Source organism: Oncorhynchus kisutch, linkage group LG4 (genome assembly GCF_002021735.2).
Source record: "Oncorhynchus kisutch isolate 150728-3 linkage group LG4, Okis_V2, whole genome shotgun sequence".
Taxonomy (NCBI): Eukaryota; Metazoa; Chordata; class Actinopteri; order Salmoniformes; family Salmonidae; genus Oncorhynchus; species Oncorhynchus kisutch.
The window spans coordinates 12,920,485-12,939,790 of record NC_034177.2 but is presented as its reverse complement, the minus strand read 5'-3'; the positions used below and the strand labels follow the sequence as shown (position 1 = coordinate 12,939,790).

The 19,306-nt window shown below is 41.7% G+C and overlaps 1 protein-coding gene across 2 annotated transcripts in view; it reads left to right on the top strand.

Moving 5' to 3' along the window:
* LOC109889062 (FYVE and coiled-coil domain-containing protein 1) overlaps positions 1-17,636 on the top strand; it is a 46,022-nt gene extending 28,386 nt beyond the window's left edge. For both annotated transcript variants that reach the window (XM_020480223.2, XM_020480224.2), the window contains exons 13-18: positions 1,802-2,031; positions 6,252-6,405; positions 9,874-9,966; positions 10,201-10,411; positions 14,633-14,742; positions 15,090-17,636. In XM_020480223.2, the coding sequence (XP_020335812.1) occupies positions 1,802-2,031; positions 6,252-6,405; positions 9,874-9,966; positions 10,201-10,411; positions 14,633-14,742; positions 15,090-15,162 (871 nt within the window). In that variant the 3' untranslated portion in view covers positions 15,163-17,636. The remainder of the gene's footprint in view (positions 1-1,801; positions 2,032-6,251; positions 6,406-9,873; positions 9,967-10,200; positions 10,412-14,632; positions 14,743-15,089) is intronic.
* Positions 17,637-19,306: the final 1,670 nt, after the last annotated feature.

Genomic DNA, 19,306 nt, shown 5'->3' with positions numbered 1-19,306 from the left:
GGTACAGAGTCATTGTGGAGGCTATATACAGGGGGTACCGGTACAGAGTCAATGTGGAGGCTATATACATGGGGGTACCGGTACAGAGTCAATGTGGAGGCTATATACAGGGTGTTACGGTACAGAGTCATTGTGGAGGCTATATACAGGGTGTTACGGTACAGAGTCAATGTGGAGGCTATATACATGGGGGTACCGGTACAGAGTCAATGTGGAGGCTATATACATGGGGGTACCGGTACAGAGTCAATGTGGAGGCTATATACAGGGTGTTACGGTACAGAGTCATTGTGGAGGCTATATACATGGGTGTACCGGTACAGAGTCAATGTGGAGGCTATATACAGGGGGTACCGGTACAGAGTCAATGTGGAGGCTATATACATGGGGGTACCGGTACAGAGTCAATGTGGAGGCTATATACATGGGGGAACCGGTACAGAGTCAATGTGGAGGCTATATACATGGGGTACCGGTACAGAGTCAATGTGGAGGCTATATACAGGGTGTTACGGTACAGAGTCAATGTGGAGGCTATATACAGGGTGTTACCGGTACAGAGTCAATGTGGAGGCTATATGCAGGGGGTACCGGTACAGAGTCAATGTGGAGGCTATATACAGGGTGTTACGGTACAGAGTCAATGTGAAGGCTATATACAGGGGGTGCCGGTACAGAGTCAATGTGGAGGCTATATACAGGGGGTACCGGTACAGAGTCAATGTGAAGGCTATATACAGGGGGTACCGGTACAGAGTCATTGTGGAGGCTATATACAGGGTGTTACGGTACAGAGTCATTGTGGAGGCTATATACAGGGTGTTATGGTACAGAGTCAATGCGGAGGCTATATACAGGGGGTACCGGTACAGAGTCAATGCGGAGGCTATATACATGGGGGTACCAGTAGAAAGTCAATGTGGAGGCTATATACAGGGGGTACCGGTACAGAGTCATTGTGGAGGCTATATACATGGGTGTACCGGTACAGAGTCAATGTGGAGGCTATATACAGGGGGTACCGGTACAGAGTCAATGTGGAGGCTATATACATGGGGGTACCGGTACAGAGTCAATGTGGAGGCTATATACATGGGGGTACCGGTACAGAGTCAATGTGGAGGCTATATACAGGGTGTTACGGTACAGAGTCAATGTGGAGGCTATATACAGGGTGTTACGGTACATAGTCAATGTGGAGGCTATATACAGGGGGTACCGGTACAGAGTCAATGCGGAGGCTATATACAGGGGGTACCGGTACAGAGTCAATGTGGAGGCTATATACAGGGTGTTACGGTACAGAGTCAATGTGAAGGCTATATACAGGGGGTGCCGGTACAGAGTCAATGTGGAGGCTATATACATGGGGGTACCGGTACAGAGTCAATGTGAAGGCTATATACAGGGGGTACCGGTACAGAGACAATGTGAAGGCTATATACAGGGGGTACCGGTACAGAGTCAATGTGAAGGCTATATACAGGGGGTACCGGTACAGAGTCAATTTGGAGTCAATGTGCGGGTGCACCGGTGTCGAGGTAATTGAGGTACTGGCAGAGGAAGCTGTAATGGTCGTGCTTCTATTGCTTTTAGAGCTGACTGGACACGTCAGAGAGAGTCGGTGACTTTGTTTTGTTTGTATCGTGGCTTCCACAGACTTCGGTCTGACTGGTAATTTGAATGTAACTCTTGAATTGATGTTGAGAGAAAAGGTGCTCCGCTCTATTGAACTGTGATACAGGTTTTGGGTGAATGTTCCACAGTGTTATAATACTACAGTACACTCTTCTTGTTTCAGGCTGTGTGGACGTGTCTTCTGCTACTACTGTAGTAACAACTTTGTGATGACCAAGCACAGTGGGAAAAAGGAGCGTTGCTGCAGGGAGTGTTACTCCCAGCACAGCGCCGTGGTGGAGAGGTTCACTGAGGGTGAGCTGAGCCCATCCGATACCCAGCCACCTCCCCCCAGTTTTGGTCCTCACTCACCCCCCGAACCAGCCCCCTACAAACCCACTCCCAGGGTTAAAGGTGAGATGTACACACATATGCAAACGCTCAAATATCATACCCCCAAGACATGCTAATCTCTCACCATTACCATAACAGGGGAGGTTAGCATTTTTGGGGGGGTATGATATTTATGCCTCTGTAACTCATCATTATTCATGATTCATTCAGGACTATCCATAATCATGGTAGCATCCGCATTGATGTAGAAGTGTTCAGAAACATATTATATTCTTATTTACAATGAAAGTGACTCCAAAATGACAATACATTATTTACCATTCATTGCTATTGGGCACAAAATAATATGAAACACAACCAAAACAAACAAACAGCAAATGTATCCAACAAGTTCGTAGAGTCACAAGCTTGATGAGGTCCTTGTGTGCTAGGAATATGGGACTAAAGACTAAACTTTTGACAACTTTAATACCCATATAAGTGAATTCGTCCCAATACTCTTGGTCCCCCCCATGGGGGGACTTTACAAAAAGTGGTGTGGGGTGCCGGCCACCCCTCAGAGCCTGGTTCCTCTCTAGGTTTCTTCCTAGGTTCTGTCCTTTCTAGGGAGTTTTTCCTATCCACTGTGTTTATACATCTGCATTGCTTGCTGTTTGGGGTTTTAGGCTGGGTTTCTGTACATCACTTTGTGACATCTGATATAAAAAGGACTTTATAAATGTGATTGATTCTAGGGGTTTACCTTGTTCTGAGCAAAAATGGAAACATTTTAAAATCGAATTTCTTACTCTCCATTCTGCTTTACTGCTTTCATTTGAAAATGACAAAACTCGCAGCGGAGATTGCATTGCCAATCATTGGCATTGTTTTGTCACAACATGGTACTGGGATGTCACAAATGTATGACTACTATAGAAATGACACTTCAAGAAATCTTTATAGTCCCTAAAGAGCAGTTCTTTTGTGGAAAGTTACAAAGCGTAACAACAAATCCCAATGACATACATCATCATCACAGTTCTGAAATCTGTCAGACAAGATAGGCAGAGGTGAAAGTTAGTCGGAACGGTCCGGGACCGACAAAATAAATAGTGGGAGAACACCGTACTGGTAAAACATGAGCCTATCACAATCATTGAAACATAGATTCCAATAAATTTGTATTTATTTATTTAACTAGGCAAGTCAGTTAAGAACAAATTCTTATTTTCAATGACGGCCTAGTGGGTTAACTGCCTGTTCAGGGGCAGAACGACAGATTGTCAGCTCGGGGGTTTGAACTTGCAACCTTCCGGTTACTAGTCCAACGCTCTTAACCACTAGGCTACCCTGCCACCACTATCTATCATTTACACATGTCAGTCCCATCAAAAATGAGTGAATAGACTTGACAATCACCGAATGTCATTCATAAAACTTTTATTTTAGAGGAATAAAGTGGAATAGAGTGGAATAGAGTGGAATAGAGTGGAATAAAGTGGAATAGAGTGGAATAGAGTGGAATAAAGTGGAATAGAGTGGAATAGAGTGGAATAGAGTGGAATAGCCTAATAGTTGGAATAGTAATTGAAGTCTGGACACTGACTGTAGGCCTCACATGTAGCCTATTATAATGTTAACTCCTGTAGAATTAAGTGTTCCTGGCAGTAAAATGATAGACCAAATGTTAATTTTGTCTCGGGAATAGGAGTAGAGAAATATATGTATTTTTCAGCATCTTGAGAGAATGCGAATGTGTGGTTAGGGACCTGGGCCTAGATTCACAAAACACTTTTTATAGAAAAATAAATAAGAAGAAATCAAGTTTAGAAGATAGTTCGTAAGTGCAAATTCTCAACAATATTTTAAGATTTCATGATTTTCTTACAAACTTTTCAAATATCTTTTTATGAACTTCTTAACTATCTTCTTAAGATCGTTGTCACTAGGCAACCGATTTAGCTATCTAGCTTGCAATGGTAATCATGTTAGCATATTTCCGACTGAGATTACAGTTCTAAAACCTAATCAATGTTAAAATAATCAATACTGAAACTTTTAGATAAAGTTTGTAAGTGAATTAAACATGTTCAATTGCTTTGATTAGCTTATTCTCTCACTGCCCTGAGTTTAAGAGAAGGGTTTAGATATCTTGGAAAGAACAAATCCAACTTTATTTTCAAGAATCGTATTTCTTCTTAACTATTTGCTTAAGGAGAAGCATTAGAAATAATGCAAAGACATTTCCAATAACCGTTTTGAGGAAGAGAACATTTGCTTATATAGTAAAGGAAAAACATGGCAGTTAAGAAATGTATTCTTAAGACAATTTTGTGAATCTGGGGACTGTTTGTAGGCTAAATATGCATTTTCGACATAAAAGCTGACAGTATCTCATTTTTATCCACATAAAATATGCGTTGAAATACTATCAGAAAGATTTTGGATCATTTTCACACCTTTTCATTTCCTTAAAACGTTTGAAATTCCCCTGGTCCCTAAATGGCCTCTTTCTGTGAGAGAAGCAGAAATGAAACATAAAACTTTACTGATGTCAACTAGATTGGTGATGATGCATTGATCATTCTAGAAATGTATGCCATTATTGTGGTGATCAAGGCTTTATTTAATATTCTGGACAAGCATCAAGTAATGACAGAAGACAAACTGCGTCTATCTAATTATAGACTAAGAAGTTGACTAAGAAATAGCCTACCAAATGTCAGAAATTATAAGCAGAAAAATATCTAAATGAGGCATAAAAGCTATTTTTTCCCCTGCACAGCCTATCGTTCCCCCATCCCTGAGTAACGTGTGCAGGTAGCCTACATGTTGCCTGGCTACCCAAACTCCTTGCTACGGCCAAACGCTATTCCACACCCACGGACGTTAGTTTCTTCTCCACAATGAGTCTGGATCCGTGTACCCCCCCAACGATTTCTAGAACGCAAACACATTCTAACTGTTCTGATTGGACCCAGAAACTGATGGGTTGGGCCAGAGCCAGAACTTTGATACTCTAGTTGATTAGAGATGATCCAATCTCTGATGACTTTGTTTTGTACAACACTCCTCATTTTGAAGTCGCCACAAAAAGTATGTAGCGAACTAAAGTATCTAGTGAACATAATGCAGCGGAATAATTCAGTTTGAGTCGTCAGGCAAGCGTTTTGGAGTAATTGTTTGACAATCGGATAAAAACATCATGACTTGTTGTGTTTATGCCACATTAAAAGGTAGGCTAATACATTTTCAAAGTTAAACAACATATCTTCACTATTAGGCCCATAAAGACCCTATTAAATGAATAGGGATTTCATATGTAATTCTATGATTATGCCCATATAAAAAGACAAGTGCTTGAACATATAGGATATACGTCTACCCAGTGATGCCAACTTAGCAATTTCGTTGCTAGATTTAGCTACTTTTCAGACTACCCTGGCAACTTTCTTTTCAAACAGCACCTAGCAACAAATTTAGCTACTTTAAAAAATGTATTTGGAACTTTTAGCAACTTCTGAAAAGTGACTCAAACGCTAAAATGCACGCATTTTCCCTCTAAATGACACAAAAGCGATTTTCTCTGTCACACACTCAGTCACAACACATGTGCCTGGCTGCAAAAATGCATTGTGAGTGATGTCAGCAGCAGGCGCTCAGCTCGTGCACAGGCAGCAGCAGGCCAGCAGCAATTTCAGCAAATTGCAAATCCGTGTTGGCTGACTGCAGCAGCAGTAGTACGGGTTCGATGAGCCAAACCCAATGATTATAGTTGGTCACTAATGTTTGATCTTGAACAGAACTCACAACATCAATCAACATATCTCAATCAAAATTGTACAGCCAGAAGTACAGAAAAGAGTGGGAGTCTGTACCTGAACAAATGTCAAATCCTATTTTTTGCCGAGCTGGCCAGTCAATTTGAGTAACGTTGTTGTGTATTCTACGTAATGACGTAGTTTTACGTCATTACAAATCAACCTGCCTCTAGCAACTTACCCTGAAAATGAGTTGGCAACACTGCGTCTACCTCTGAGGATAGTAGACAGGCTGGTAAGTACATCAAGAGAAAAGCCTTGGTGATCACAATCTGTTGTGCATAAACACACAATGTTATCATAACAGTGGCTTTTCTCTGTGTAAAACGTGTATGACTGTCTGGTATTAGAATAGGCATAGGTTTGACTTCCTGTCATGTCTTATGTAGCTCTTATGAAGGCTTTATGAATGTATACATAAGAGGCTACAGTAAAGTGTTACATGTACATGACTGGTTTGACGTCCTGTGTCCTGTGCAGTGTCGGACCCCAGTGCCAAGTCTGATGACGCGGCCTATGACATCATCACGCAGGAGGAAGTGAACGGGACCTACGACAGCGACTCACTGTCCCAAACAACAGGCGGTTCACTGGAGGGAGAACAGGATGCACGGCCACTGGGGGCGCTAGACATGTGAGTGCAACCAGATGTGGACAGAAGATACCTAGCCAAATAAAACACGCCCGCGCGCACACACACAAATGTGTATGTACACACACACACACACAAATGTGTACGTACACATACACACACAAACACAGCATTCACAGTCCAAGTGTCCAGTCATGACAAACTCTCTCTCAAACAGTTATGTCAAAGTCTTGACAAACTCTCTCTCAAATCTCTGAAAGACAAAAAGTTCAGTGTGACCTTCACACATTCTGCTGCCTTCCATTTATGAACACCTGCTGCTGAAATGATTGTAAATGGAAGGCATGAGCAGACCAAGGAGAACCCCAGGTGTAAACAATGGGAGAGAACATGACTGTGAGTTTATGCATCCAGAGGTGTGATTTAAGACATCCACATTTATAAGTGTGATTTCTTATATCATCGTCTCCCGTTTTGGAGAATATTCTCATCTCAGATATTGCTTCGGCTTGATTGGACCCTTGTCTGTGAGGGGTGTCTTAATCAGAAAACATACCATGAACAAAGTGAGCGATGTCACCCAAGATCATTCCAAAAAATAGATTTGTGACTCACCGTAGCCATCAATAAGTCACTCCCTTCACAGGTTTCTCAGTCATCTGAGAAACCTTCGAAATAAAGAGCTTTACTTGTCACACTTTCACTTTGTATCCTTCTGGTGATCTAGTCGATCCCCCTACGGACCCAAGCCCTAGCTGTACTGGGCCAGGTTACACTGGACCAAAGCCTAGCTGTACTGGGCCAGGTTACACTGGACCCAAGCCCTAGCTGTACTGGGCCAGGTTACACTGGACCCAAGCCCTAGCTGTACTGGGCCAGGTTACACTGGACCCAAGCCTAGCTGTACTGGGCCAGGTTACACTGGACCCAAGCCCTAGCTGTACTGGGCCAGGTTACACTGGATCCAAGCCCTAGCTGTACTGGGCCAGGTTACACTGGACCCAAGCCCTAGCTGTACTGGGCCAGGTTACACTGGACCCAAGCCTAGCTGTACTGGGTCAGGTTACACTGGAGCCAAGCCTAGCTGTACTGGGCCAGGTTACACTGGACCCAAGCCTAGCTGTACTGGGCCAGGTTACACTGGACCCAAGCCCTAGCTGTACTGGCCAGGTTACACTGGACCCAAGCCCTAGCTATACTGGGCCAGGTTACACTGGACCCAAGCCTAGCTGTACTGGGCCAGGTTACACTGGACCCAAGCCCTAGCTGTACTGGGCCAGGTTACACTGGATCCAAGCCCTAGCTGTACTGGGCCAGGTTACACTGGACCCAAGCCCTAGCTGTACTGGGCCAGGTTACACTGGACCCAAGCCTAGCTGTACTGGGCCAGGTTACACTGGAGCCAAGCCTAGCTGTACTGGGCCAGGTTACACTGGACCCAAGCCTAGCTGTACTGGGCCAGGTTACACTGGACCCAAGCCCTAGCTGTACTGGGCCAGGTTACACTGGACCCAAGCCCTAGCTGTACTGGCCAGGTTACACTGGACCCAAGCCTAGCTATACTGGGCCAGGTTACAATGGAGCCAAGCCTAGCTGTACTGGGCCATGTTACACTGGAGCCAAGCTGAGCCAAGCCTAGCTGTACTGGGCCAGGTTACACTGGAGCCAAGCCTTAGATGTACTGGGCCAGGTTACACTGGAGCAAAGCTGAGCCAAGCCTAGCTGTTCTGACCCAGGTTACACAGGAGCCAAGCCTAGCTGTACTGTTCCAGGTTACACAGGAGCCAAGCCTAGCTGTACTGTTCCAGGTTACACAGGAGCCAAGCCTAGCTGTACTGTTCCAGGTTACACAGGAGCCAAGCTTAGCCAAGTCTAGCTGTGCTGTTCCAGGTTACACAGGAGCCAAGTCTAGCTGTACTGGGCCAGGTTACACAGTAGCCAAGTCTAGCTGTACTGGGCCAGGTTACATATTCACCACAAATACTAGAACCGTGCTGGAAAGGACAATGTGAAAGCAAAATGTGGTCCAGCACAGCACGGTACGGTTCTGGTCAGTCCCATAGTGTTAATCAGCCAATAGGCACAGTAGGTACAGTGGGGCAAAAAAGTATTTAGTCAGCCACCAATGGTGCAAGTTCTCCCACTTAAAAAGATAAGAGAGGCCTGTAATTTTCATCATATGTACACTTCAACTATGACAGACAAAATTATTTTTAAAAAATCCAGAAAATCACATTGTAGGATTTTTAATGAATTTATTTGCAAATTATGGTGGAAAATAAGTATTTGGTCACCTACAAACAAGCAAGATTTCTGTCTCTCACAGACCTGTAACTTCTTCTTTAAGAGGCTCCTCTGTCCTCCACTCGTTACCTGTATTAATGGCACCTGTTTGAAGTTGTTATCAGTATAAAAGACACCTGTCCACAACCTCAAACAGTCACACTCCAAACTCCACTATGGCCAAGACCAAAGAGCTGTCAAAGGACACCAGAAACAAAACTGTAGACCTGCACCAGGCTGGGAAGACTGAATCTGCAATAATAAGCAGCTTGGTTTGAAGAAATCAACTGTGGGAGCAATTATTAGGAAATGGAAGATATACAAGACCATTGATAATCTCCCTCGATCTGGGGCTCCATGCAAGATCTCACCCCGTGGGGTAAAAATGATCACAAGAACAGTGGTAAAAACTCAACTCGTCGTGTTTGGAGGACAAAGAATGCTGAGTTGCATCCAAAGAACACCATACCTACTGTGAAGCATGGGGGTGGAAACATCATGCTTTGGGTCTGTTTTTCTGCAAAGGGACCAGGAAGACTGATCCGTGTAAAGGAAAGAATGAATGGGGCCATGTATCGTGAGATTTTGAGTGAAAACCTCCTTCCATCAGCAAGGGCATTGAAGATGAAACGTGGCTGGGTCTTTCAGCATGACAATGATCTCAAACACACCGCCCTGGCAATGAAGGAGTGGCTTCGTAAGAAGCATTTCAAGGTCCTGGAGTGGCCTAGCCAGTCTCCAGATCTCAACCCCATAGAAAATCTTTGGAGGGAGTTGAAAGTCCATGTTGCCCAGCAACAGCCCCAAAACATCACTGCTCTAGAGGAGATCTGCATGGAGGAATGGGCCAAAATACCAGCAACAGTGTGTGAAAACCTTTTGAAGACTTACAGAAAACGTTTGACCTCTGTCATTGCCAACAAAGGGTATATAACAAAGTATTGAGATAAACTTTTGCTATTGACCAAATACTTATTTTCCACCATAATTTGCTAATAAATTCATAAAAAATTCTACAATGTGATTTTCTGGATTTTTTTTCTCATTTTATCTGTCATAGTTGAAGTGTACCTATGATGAAAATTACAGGCCTCTCTCATCTTTTTAAGTGGAAGAACTTGCACAATTGGTGGCTGACTAAATACTTTTTTGCCCCACTGTATGTGATTATGAGGAGCTTTGTTGTAAATCAACACCGTCTTTTGTAATATGACCCACGACCTGCAGAGGCACAGGAGCAGTGTCCCCAGACGACCCGGAAGAGAATGTACCCACTGTGCAGGACACAGAGATCACCCTTCTCAAGTCTGGAGAAGTCACGTGAGTCTAGAACCTTGCGGGTACAGACACAATTGCACACACACAATCACACACACATGTATGTTGGAAATAAAAGCACTTCCTCTGCCAGTACTTCCTTTTTCCACAATACCTACCCTGATCACCAAACCAAATCCTGGCCAAGACTGCCAGTGTATTGTGTGTGAAAACTCAAGTTGTAATCTCAGTCAAATCAATGCCTACTCTTCCTCTGCTATCTGGTTGTGTTTGCAGGCTGGTTGTCCCTCTCAGCATCGAAGACATCTCTCAGTTTGGCGATGGCTCCCGAGAGCTCTTTGTCAAGTCCAGTTGCTACAGCGTGATCAACATCGCCGTGGTCGATTGTGGGCCTACCGTGAGTTGGGTGTTCTCCTCGGAGCCCAAGAGCATCTCTTTCAGCGTGGTGTACCGTGAGACCACCGACGTCCCGGTGGAACAGTCCAAGGTAGGACCGCTATGGACCAGCTCCGCTCATAGACCAGTGGTCAGTCACTAACCCTGGACCTAAAGAGCTATTGGAGGTACAAGCAGGATTTTGTGCAGTCATCAAGACTAAGATGAGTTGAATCAGGGGCTGTATATATCAAGTGTCTCATAGTAGGAGTGCTGATCTAGGATCACCCGCCCCTGTCCATGTAAGTTTGTTCATTATGATCTAAAGGGCAAAACTGATCCTAAATCAGCATTCCTACTGGGAGACGCTTGATACATATGATCCCAGTAGCAAATCATAACCCTTGTTGACTCTAAATAGTGTAGGATGATGTTGTAACTAGACGCTGATCTTTGGTCAGTTTTGCCTTTCCCAAACTAATGTTTAAATTCTGGATTGGGAACGGAAAGATTATTCTAAATCTGTACCTAGGGGAAGCTTCACCCGAGAGCAGTGTAAATGAGAGAGGAGCTCCCCCTGCTGAGAACAGAACTCTTTATTGACCTTTCACCTAAAGTAGAGCAAGCAGCCTGGTGCAGCTCAGGTAGTCCATTGCACTCCAGGGAATTAACTATGGACTAGAGGTCGACCGATTAATAGGCAGGGCTGATTTCAAGTTTTCATAACAACTGGCAATCAACATTTTTGGGTGCCGATTATGACCGATTACATTGCATTCCATGAGGAAACTGCATGGCAGGCTGACCACCTGTTACGCGAGTACAGCAAGGAGCCACGGTAAGTTGCTAGCTAGCATTAAACTTATCTTATAAAATACAATAAATCTTCACATAATCACTAGTTAACTACACATTGTTGATGATATTACTAGTTTATCTAGCTGGTCCTGTGTTGCATATAATCAATGCGGTGCCTGTTAATTTATCATCGAAACACAGCCTACTTCGCCAAACGGGGGATGATTTAATAAAAGCGCATTCGCGAAAAAAGCACAATCGTTGCACGAATGTACCTAACCATAAGCATCAATGCCTTTTTAAAAATCATTACAAAGAAGTCATTTTTTTAAAATCTGCATATTTAGTTAAAATAAATTCATGTTAGCAGGCAATATTAACTAGGGAAATTGGGTTACTTCTCTTGTGTTCATTGCACGCAGAGTCAGGGTATATGCAACAATTTGGACCGCCTGGCTCGTTGTGAACTAATTTGCCAGAATTTTACGTAATTATGGCATAATATTGAAGGTTGTGCAATGTAACAGAAGTATTTAGACTTAGAGTTGCCACCCGTTCGATAAAATACGGAACGGTTCTGTATTTCACTGAAAGAATAAAAGTTTTTCGAAATGATAGTTTCCAGATTTGACCATATTAATGACCAAAGGCTTGTATTTCTGTGTTTATTATATTATAATTAAGTCTATGATTTGATATTTGATAGAGCAGTCTGACTGAGCGGGGGTAGGCGGCAGCAGGCTCATAAGCATTCATTCAAACTTTACTGCGTTTGCCGACAGCTCTTAGCAATGCTTGATTCACACGCGGTTTATAACTTCAAGCCTATCAACTCCGGAGCTAATGCTGGCAATACTAAAGTGCCTATTAGAACATCCAAGGTATATGAAATACAAATGGTATAGAGAGAAATAGTCGACGCTTCGTAATTCCAATAACTACAACCTAAAACTTCTTAACTGGGAATATTGAACCTCCAGCTTTCATATGTTCTCATGTTCTGAGCAAGGAACTTAAAACGTTAGCTTTTTTACATGGCACATATTGCACTTTTACTTTCTTTTCCAACACTGTGTTTTTCCATTATGTAAACCAAATTGAGCATGTTTTATTATTTATTTGAGACTAAATAGATTTAATTTCTGTATTATACTGTATTAAGTTAAAATAAGTGTTCATTGTTCCTTCAGTATTGTTGTAATTGTCATTATTACAAATATATACAAAAAACGTCCGATTAATCGGTATCGTCTTTTATTGGTCCTCCAATAATCGGTATTGGTGTTGAAAAATCATAATCGGTCAACCTCTACTATTGACAGGCCTAAATGTAAATGCTTCTAATGGAAACAATTATGAAAAGCAAAATGCATAACCATGGTAACAGGTGAAAGGGAACCCTTTAAAGCATGGGTTCCTAAACCTTTTGGGACTACCACCCCATTTTGACATCTGAACATTTTCGAGACCCCACCCATTTGAAAAAAAGTATGTAATTAACAGTCAATGTAAAATATATATATATTTGGGGCTATGACAGAAAATTGAAAAACATTCTAACAGTATTTCTGATTGTCTTCTCAACTCATGATCCATACTTTTATTGTGGGGATATGACAGTCAATCGCAAATTAGTCTGATGTAATCTATTTTATCTCACCACCACTAATGAGATGGGTGTGCTTGATGCATGTCGCGTCAGAGCTTCTCAAAGTCAGGGGGCGTGGTCGATAGTGAGCACCTCATCTCTGCTGTCACATCCAACCTGGATCGGTATTTGGTTTTAATTCAGACGAGAGCACTGATAAGAGCTGGCGAAGGGTAGCCTACCATGAGTTTTATGGTGCTTTCAAGACAGCTGGGAACTCTGAAAAATAAGAGGTCAAAACATGACATCAGTGAACTTTATTATTATTATTTTTTTTTTTTTATACCCCCATCGCTGTGGTATCCAATTGGTAGTTACAGTCTTGTCCCATCGCTGCAACTCCCGTACGGACTAGGGAGAGGTGAAGGTCGAGAGCCATGTGTCCTTCGAAACACGACCCCGCCAAGCCACTCTGCTTCTTGACACAATTGGACACCTTCGCAATTCTTGTCGTAGGAAACACGTACACCTGGCAACCGTGTCAGTGTGCATGCACTCGTCCCACCACAGGAGTCGCTAGAGCACGATGGGACAAGGACATCCCGGCCTGCCAGACCCTCCCCTAACCCATATGACACTGGGTCAATTGTGAGCCGGTGGAGACAGCCTAGAATTGAACGTAATGCGCCAATGTAAACTCAGATTTTGATATAAATATGAACTTTATCAAACAAAACACATGTATTGTGTAACATGAAGTCCTATGAGTGTCATCTGATGAAGATCATCAAAGGTTAGTGATGAATTTTATCTCTGTTTGTGCTTTTTGTGACTCCTATCTTTGGCTGGAAAAATGGCTGTGTTTTTTGTGGCTTGGTAGTGACCTAACATAATCGTTTGTGGTGCTTTTGCTGTAAAGCACATTTGAAATCGGACACTGTGGTGGGATTAACAACAAGATTACCTTTAAAATGGTATAAGATACATGTATGTTTGAGGAATTTTAATTGTGAGATTTCTGTTGTTTTGAATTTGGCGCCCTGCACTTTCACTGGCTGTTGTCATATCATCCCGTTAACGGATTTCAGCCCTAAGAAGTTTTTAACTAACTTACGGTTAGTTAGTCTTTCAGTTTTTATTGTTATTCTTATGTTTGTTTTATCCTCTTATGTTTGTTGTATAATAAATAAATATTTTCTTATTGTCATTGTTTTTTATTTATGTTTTTTTGCTGTAACTCTCATTATGTTGCATTATGTTTGATTTGATAGAAGGGTTAAAACTCAAGCAGGGAGTTACATTCTGTTTTTCAGGAACTCAGGCTAGTGGCTGGTGGCTAGTGGCTACAATATGGCAGCAACTACAAAGATGATCCTACATCATCACAGAAAACACTGATTGTTTTTGCTCCAATGCAATGTGTTAGGGACTGCGTTCTGCTTGTGGAACTGCAGTATATGTTACAACTGACAATAAATATTTGTGGGAATGTTCGTTTAAATCGTCACAAGGTTTTTATTTCAGCTGTTTAGAAGTAGAGAGAGAGGCTACATCATCATGGTTGAGAAGAGGTTGAGTAAAGACTGAAACTTAAACAGACGGGGAGTGTGAGCAGTAGCTACATTGTGTGTGTAAAATAACACGAGCAGAACGTGGTCGGGATTATTAGCTTTGAGAAAGAGGTTTCCATAGGGACAGGAGAGAGCGGGGGCTAAAACTCTCAATAAAATAACTTTTGGTTTTGAATGGTCACCTAAAAGAAGGGCTCCCCCACTTCCCAATTCCCAATTCAATTAACCTATCAAATTACAACAAGACTGAAGATGTGGGCCTCTTTTTGAACATGAACTTTAATATCTCAAATATAAACAGCTCCACATCGACAATATTATCACTGAGTGTTATAAGCTAGGAATCCATTTACTTATTCTCGTGTTCTCGTCTCAGGTGCTGATTCCTCTGACTCGCTGTAACTCTCACAAAGAGACCATCCAAGGCCAGCTGAAAGTCAGGAACCCTGGTCTCTACACTCTCATCTTTGACAACTCCTTCTCAAGGTATGATACACCACACACCTTTATTATTAGAATGACCCTTGTAGTCAGTCGACACTCTTTACCTCTCCGTGTGCTTGTGTAGAGCAGAACGTTATCCCTTCTCAGCCAACGGTAGGCAAAACAGTCACGTTCTTAACTGTAACCACACTGAAACCCACATTCTCATGGCAGTGTGCTTCTGTAGAACATCTATCGCTAGCATCAAGTCAGTCTCCAGTTCCCATGTGCCCTTGTGGTGAAGGATGACAGCTCTCTGAAGCACTGCAGTACTATGAAGTTGCTTGTGAGGGTTTAATTTTTGTTGCAAAATGTTATATTGTTCTATTTCTTCACTACAACCCTGACAGGTTCATCTCAAAGAAAGTCCTCTACCACTTGACAATCGAGAAGACGATTATATACGATGGGAGTGATTTCTAAGCCTGGATAATGGATACTTACGCAGGGTGAAGGTTATAGTTTTTTTTCAAATGCGTATTTGTTTATGGATGCCCCACCAAGTACACTATTTTATGTTTGGTTTAGCTTTTTTATTTAAAAAAAAGCAGTTTTTGTTGGATCCCTATATTTTTAACACTAATGTTTTTATGTTTTGAGTGTGTTGGTCATGTTTTAGTTAGAGCACAAACACCCTACAGACATGGTGGTTGTTTTGACCTAATGGACTCTTCCCATAGAGTATGTGGTGAAACAAACGTACAGATGTAGGGTCTTAATTTGATTACCCTCTTGCAGGAGAACTTTCATGAAATGTAAAACCTGTTGTGTATTTGAGGCTTAAAGAGGCTTCTAAAGTTTATTTCCACTTTTACATTTCAGACTTGATTTTCCCTTACAAAAATCTATCAAACCCTAAAAAATGCCCATTAATTATAATCCACATAATAATTCACATTTTCTGTTGCTGCAGGATTATTTTCCTGCTGTAGCAAACTGGGTCCAAATTTAGATCCTACATCTGTAGGAAAACCAGGAATTCAAAACTTAACCACAGGTGAAGAGTTAAAAGGGTAGCCTTATGAGTTCCCTACATGGTCTTGTTAAACAGAGATAGAGAGGTTATTGCGTACACATTTATACCATGTTATTAGCTATGATTGTTTTCTATCATAGACTAACACAGTGTCCACAAGTAAGATGACACTTATTGAGCAACTGCTCGCATTGTAATCACACAATACAGAGGACAATACTGGACAAAATAGCATCTTTTTCATGCTACAAAAACATGAATAATGTTAATAAAACAAGTACAGCTAGACTACGTTGTGTTTAGGAGGAGTTAGTTACTTTGTGTCTTCCTCAAATGCTGCCAGGCTGAAGGGAAGATAATTGTGTGGGGGGAAAATGGCCACTAAGTAATACAAGAGATTGAAAGCTTTGCTACCAATTTCTTGTGTCTGTGGGAGCTTTTGAAGCCTTCTGTTTAAACGACTCAGACTCATGGGTTATACACTATAAAGGAACTCTCTTCGACCGTTAATAGGCTTTCCTCAAGTTTTTCCATAGTTCCAAGATTTGAAATGAAAGACTGCAATATTTATTCTAATGTAAAAAGCACGTGGGGAGCATTTATATCCCAAAAGGATAGTTTTTAAGAAATCAATTTTCAAATGGTTTTGATGCAAAAGAATGTTTAATGATTTCATTAAGATAACTGCAACATAATAATTTGGTTGTATTGCTTCAAGGTTATATTATACAGCACACTATCAACTAACATGATCTATTACTGTGACCTATAAGCTCAATGTCACTTACTGACAAAGCAAGTGCCAACTTTTGCCTATAGGAGATAAGTTCCCCTTCAACATAGTTTTGAATTATGTTTTAATTACAAAAGACACATGTAAAACTGCACTTTAAAGATAAAAAATTACGATTTTCCAAGTGTGGATTTACACGTGTTTTGCATAGCCAGTTCTTGCTATAGTCCGCATCTTTGAGAATACACTGCTGTGCCCAGGGCTTATGCTCTTTTGTGTTTAGGCTATCCTCCCTGAGCACCTCAAGGCATAGTGTAGTGTACCATGGCAAGCTTAGGTTTGTGTAAGGTCTCTTTGGATAAGATCTGGATTGAGCATAACAGCAGGCCTATAGATTATATACCATCATAGGAATATGATTTCGTTATGTTTCGTTATAAGGGATTTTAGAATTTTGTTATAGCCATACATTTTAGATACTGTGTATAAATAGGACCTCTGTTTTTTTTGTTCTTGTAAGGATCCTAAGTGTTGATATTTTCCTTTCTATGTATTCTAGTATCTGAAAGCAATAAGGAATGACATCTCAGTCATACCATCAGTCAAGGAGGCGACCAATGTTCTTCACTAATGAAGCCAGCTCTGGGGTGAATTTTCCTTTAGTACAGAGCTAGGATGAGCTTCCCCTCCACCAGTCATAACCTTAACCCTTAGTGAGGAAAATTTCAACACTGACCCAAGATCAGATTCTAGGGGCAACTTCACCCTACCTACACCAATGGGGCTCAGTAGCTACATCGAATGCTGCTTTTACAGAGAACTGTTTTCCATTTGTATTGGGAGCTTTTCTTTTGTATTTTATAAGTGGTCTACATGTGTGCAATTTGTATACAAAGCCTCATATTTTCTCTACAGTTTTGCACTTTTGGATGGAATTTAGCAATAGTAATGATTTACAATGTCACAAGGAATAGTATTTTGATAGTATTTTCTGGTGTTTGTAAAAGAGATTGTGCAGGGAAAGATATCCTATCTTTTTTAAATGAGCAAACTGAGGGCTTTCAAGTCTGCCACCAGCATCATGTGACTTCAGTGAAATCCACATGACCCTGTTCTTGATCTATGCATTCACTATGATGTAAAAACATGTACAGTTCAACTTAAAAATAAAGTTTGTTAATGATGTCACTCTCTTCCTCCTCCTAACTCCCCACACCTGTTCCAGGTTGGAAGTCTTTAGCCCTGTTTATATCTGGTGCTGGTATCTGGTGCTAACATGCACTGGGTATAACATGCATCTTGTCCACATTCTGATTGGGCTCACAGTTTTAGACAGAAGTATTCAATTAAGATATGCATTGTGATCAGATCTTCCTTACCACCTCCAGAGGATCCATTGTATCTTGTCCATTGACAGGTATCATTGACTTATGGCATCAATAATTGTCGTAAAAAAAAAAAAATGTTAAAAGAATATCTGTTAAATAATTTTCTTACAGGCTGGCACCAGGAACTCTGGTCACAATGCAGACACAGTGGACTTTAAGAGACTAATTTCAATACCATGTCTAGACACGACAAACGTAGAACAGATAGTGATGGATCATATCACCCTTGACTTCCGCTTTTGGACATTAACAAGGCAACACTCAATCCAGGCAAAGCGCTTTTTGGGGTTCCAGGCGGGGTATTTGATTAATTGTTCAGCAGTTTTATGGCTTGGGAGTAGAAGCTATTAAGGAGCCGTTTGGAACTAGACTTGGCGCTCCGGTACCCCTACCTACATGGAATCATAGACTATCGTATCCACGCAGCTTGGGGGCAGCCGTGACAACAAGATGAGGCGAAAATGTGCATTGATGTGTGCGCCGGAGCTACCAGGGAGCTACCAGGCCATTAGTGAATTAAGTGCGCATTGTGCTTTAATGTTAATGTATGTATTGACTTCTAAGATTAAAATAAAGAGGAAAATCAACTGTGTACATTCCAGTCTACAGGTGATCTGTCTAAAGTGGAAATGACCCTAATTACACCCCACACATGCTTACAGAAATGTCCAATGATGCACAAGAAAGGACTGGAATACAATCGGACACTGGGTTTAACGCACATAAAGCGCAGTAAACCCACAATAAAAGTTTACATGGGTAGTGTTAGTTGTGATAATCAAATTTCAAACAGATTCTAGCTTCAGTAATGTGACTTTGTAGTGTAGACGGCCGGTGGCACGCGCAGGCTCCAACGCAGCGGAGAGATGGTTTTAGATGCATCTCTCCCTGTGGTGGGGAGATAGGTTTTCTGCTACCTTCTTCAGCGCATGTGAGAGTGGACGGTTTGCTGAGTTGATCTGACGCATTCAAACAGCATCGAACACTCAAGATGCGTGTCCTTCTCTATTGGATTATTTTCGTGACGTCTTTGGCTCCATCTGTAAGTATTTGAAGTGCTTTCTTCCACAATATGATTTACTGTACACAGATGTTGAGGACCGTATTGTGCATGCATTGGACTCTAAAAGTGTAAACAACTGCTGAAGCATTGACAATTAGGGTACACACATGTATACAGAATAGGTTATCGCCTACATGTTTTGGATAACTTAAAATGTCACATGTATGATGAAGAAATACGCTGTGTACAAAACATTAAGAACACCTGCTTCTTCAATGATATAAACTGACCAGGTGAATCTAGGTGAAAGCTATGATCCCTGATTGATGTCCATTGTTAAACCCACTTCAATGAGTGTAGATGAAGGGGAGGAGACAGGTTTAAAGAAGGATTTTTTAAGCCTTGAGACAATTGAGACATGGATTGTGTATGTGTGCCATTCAGAGGGGGAATGGGCAAGACAATAT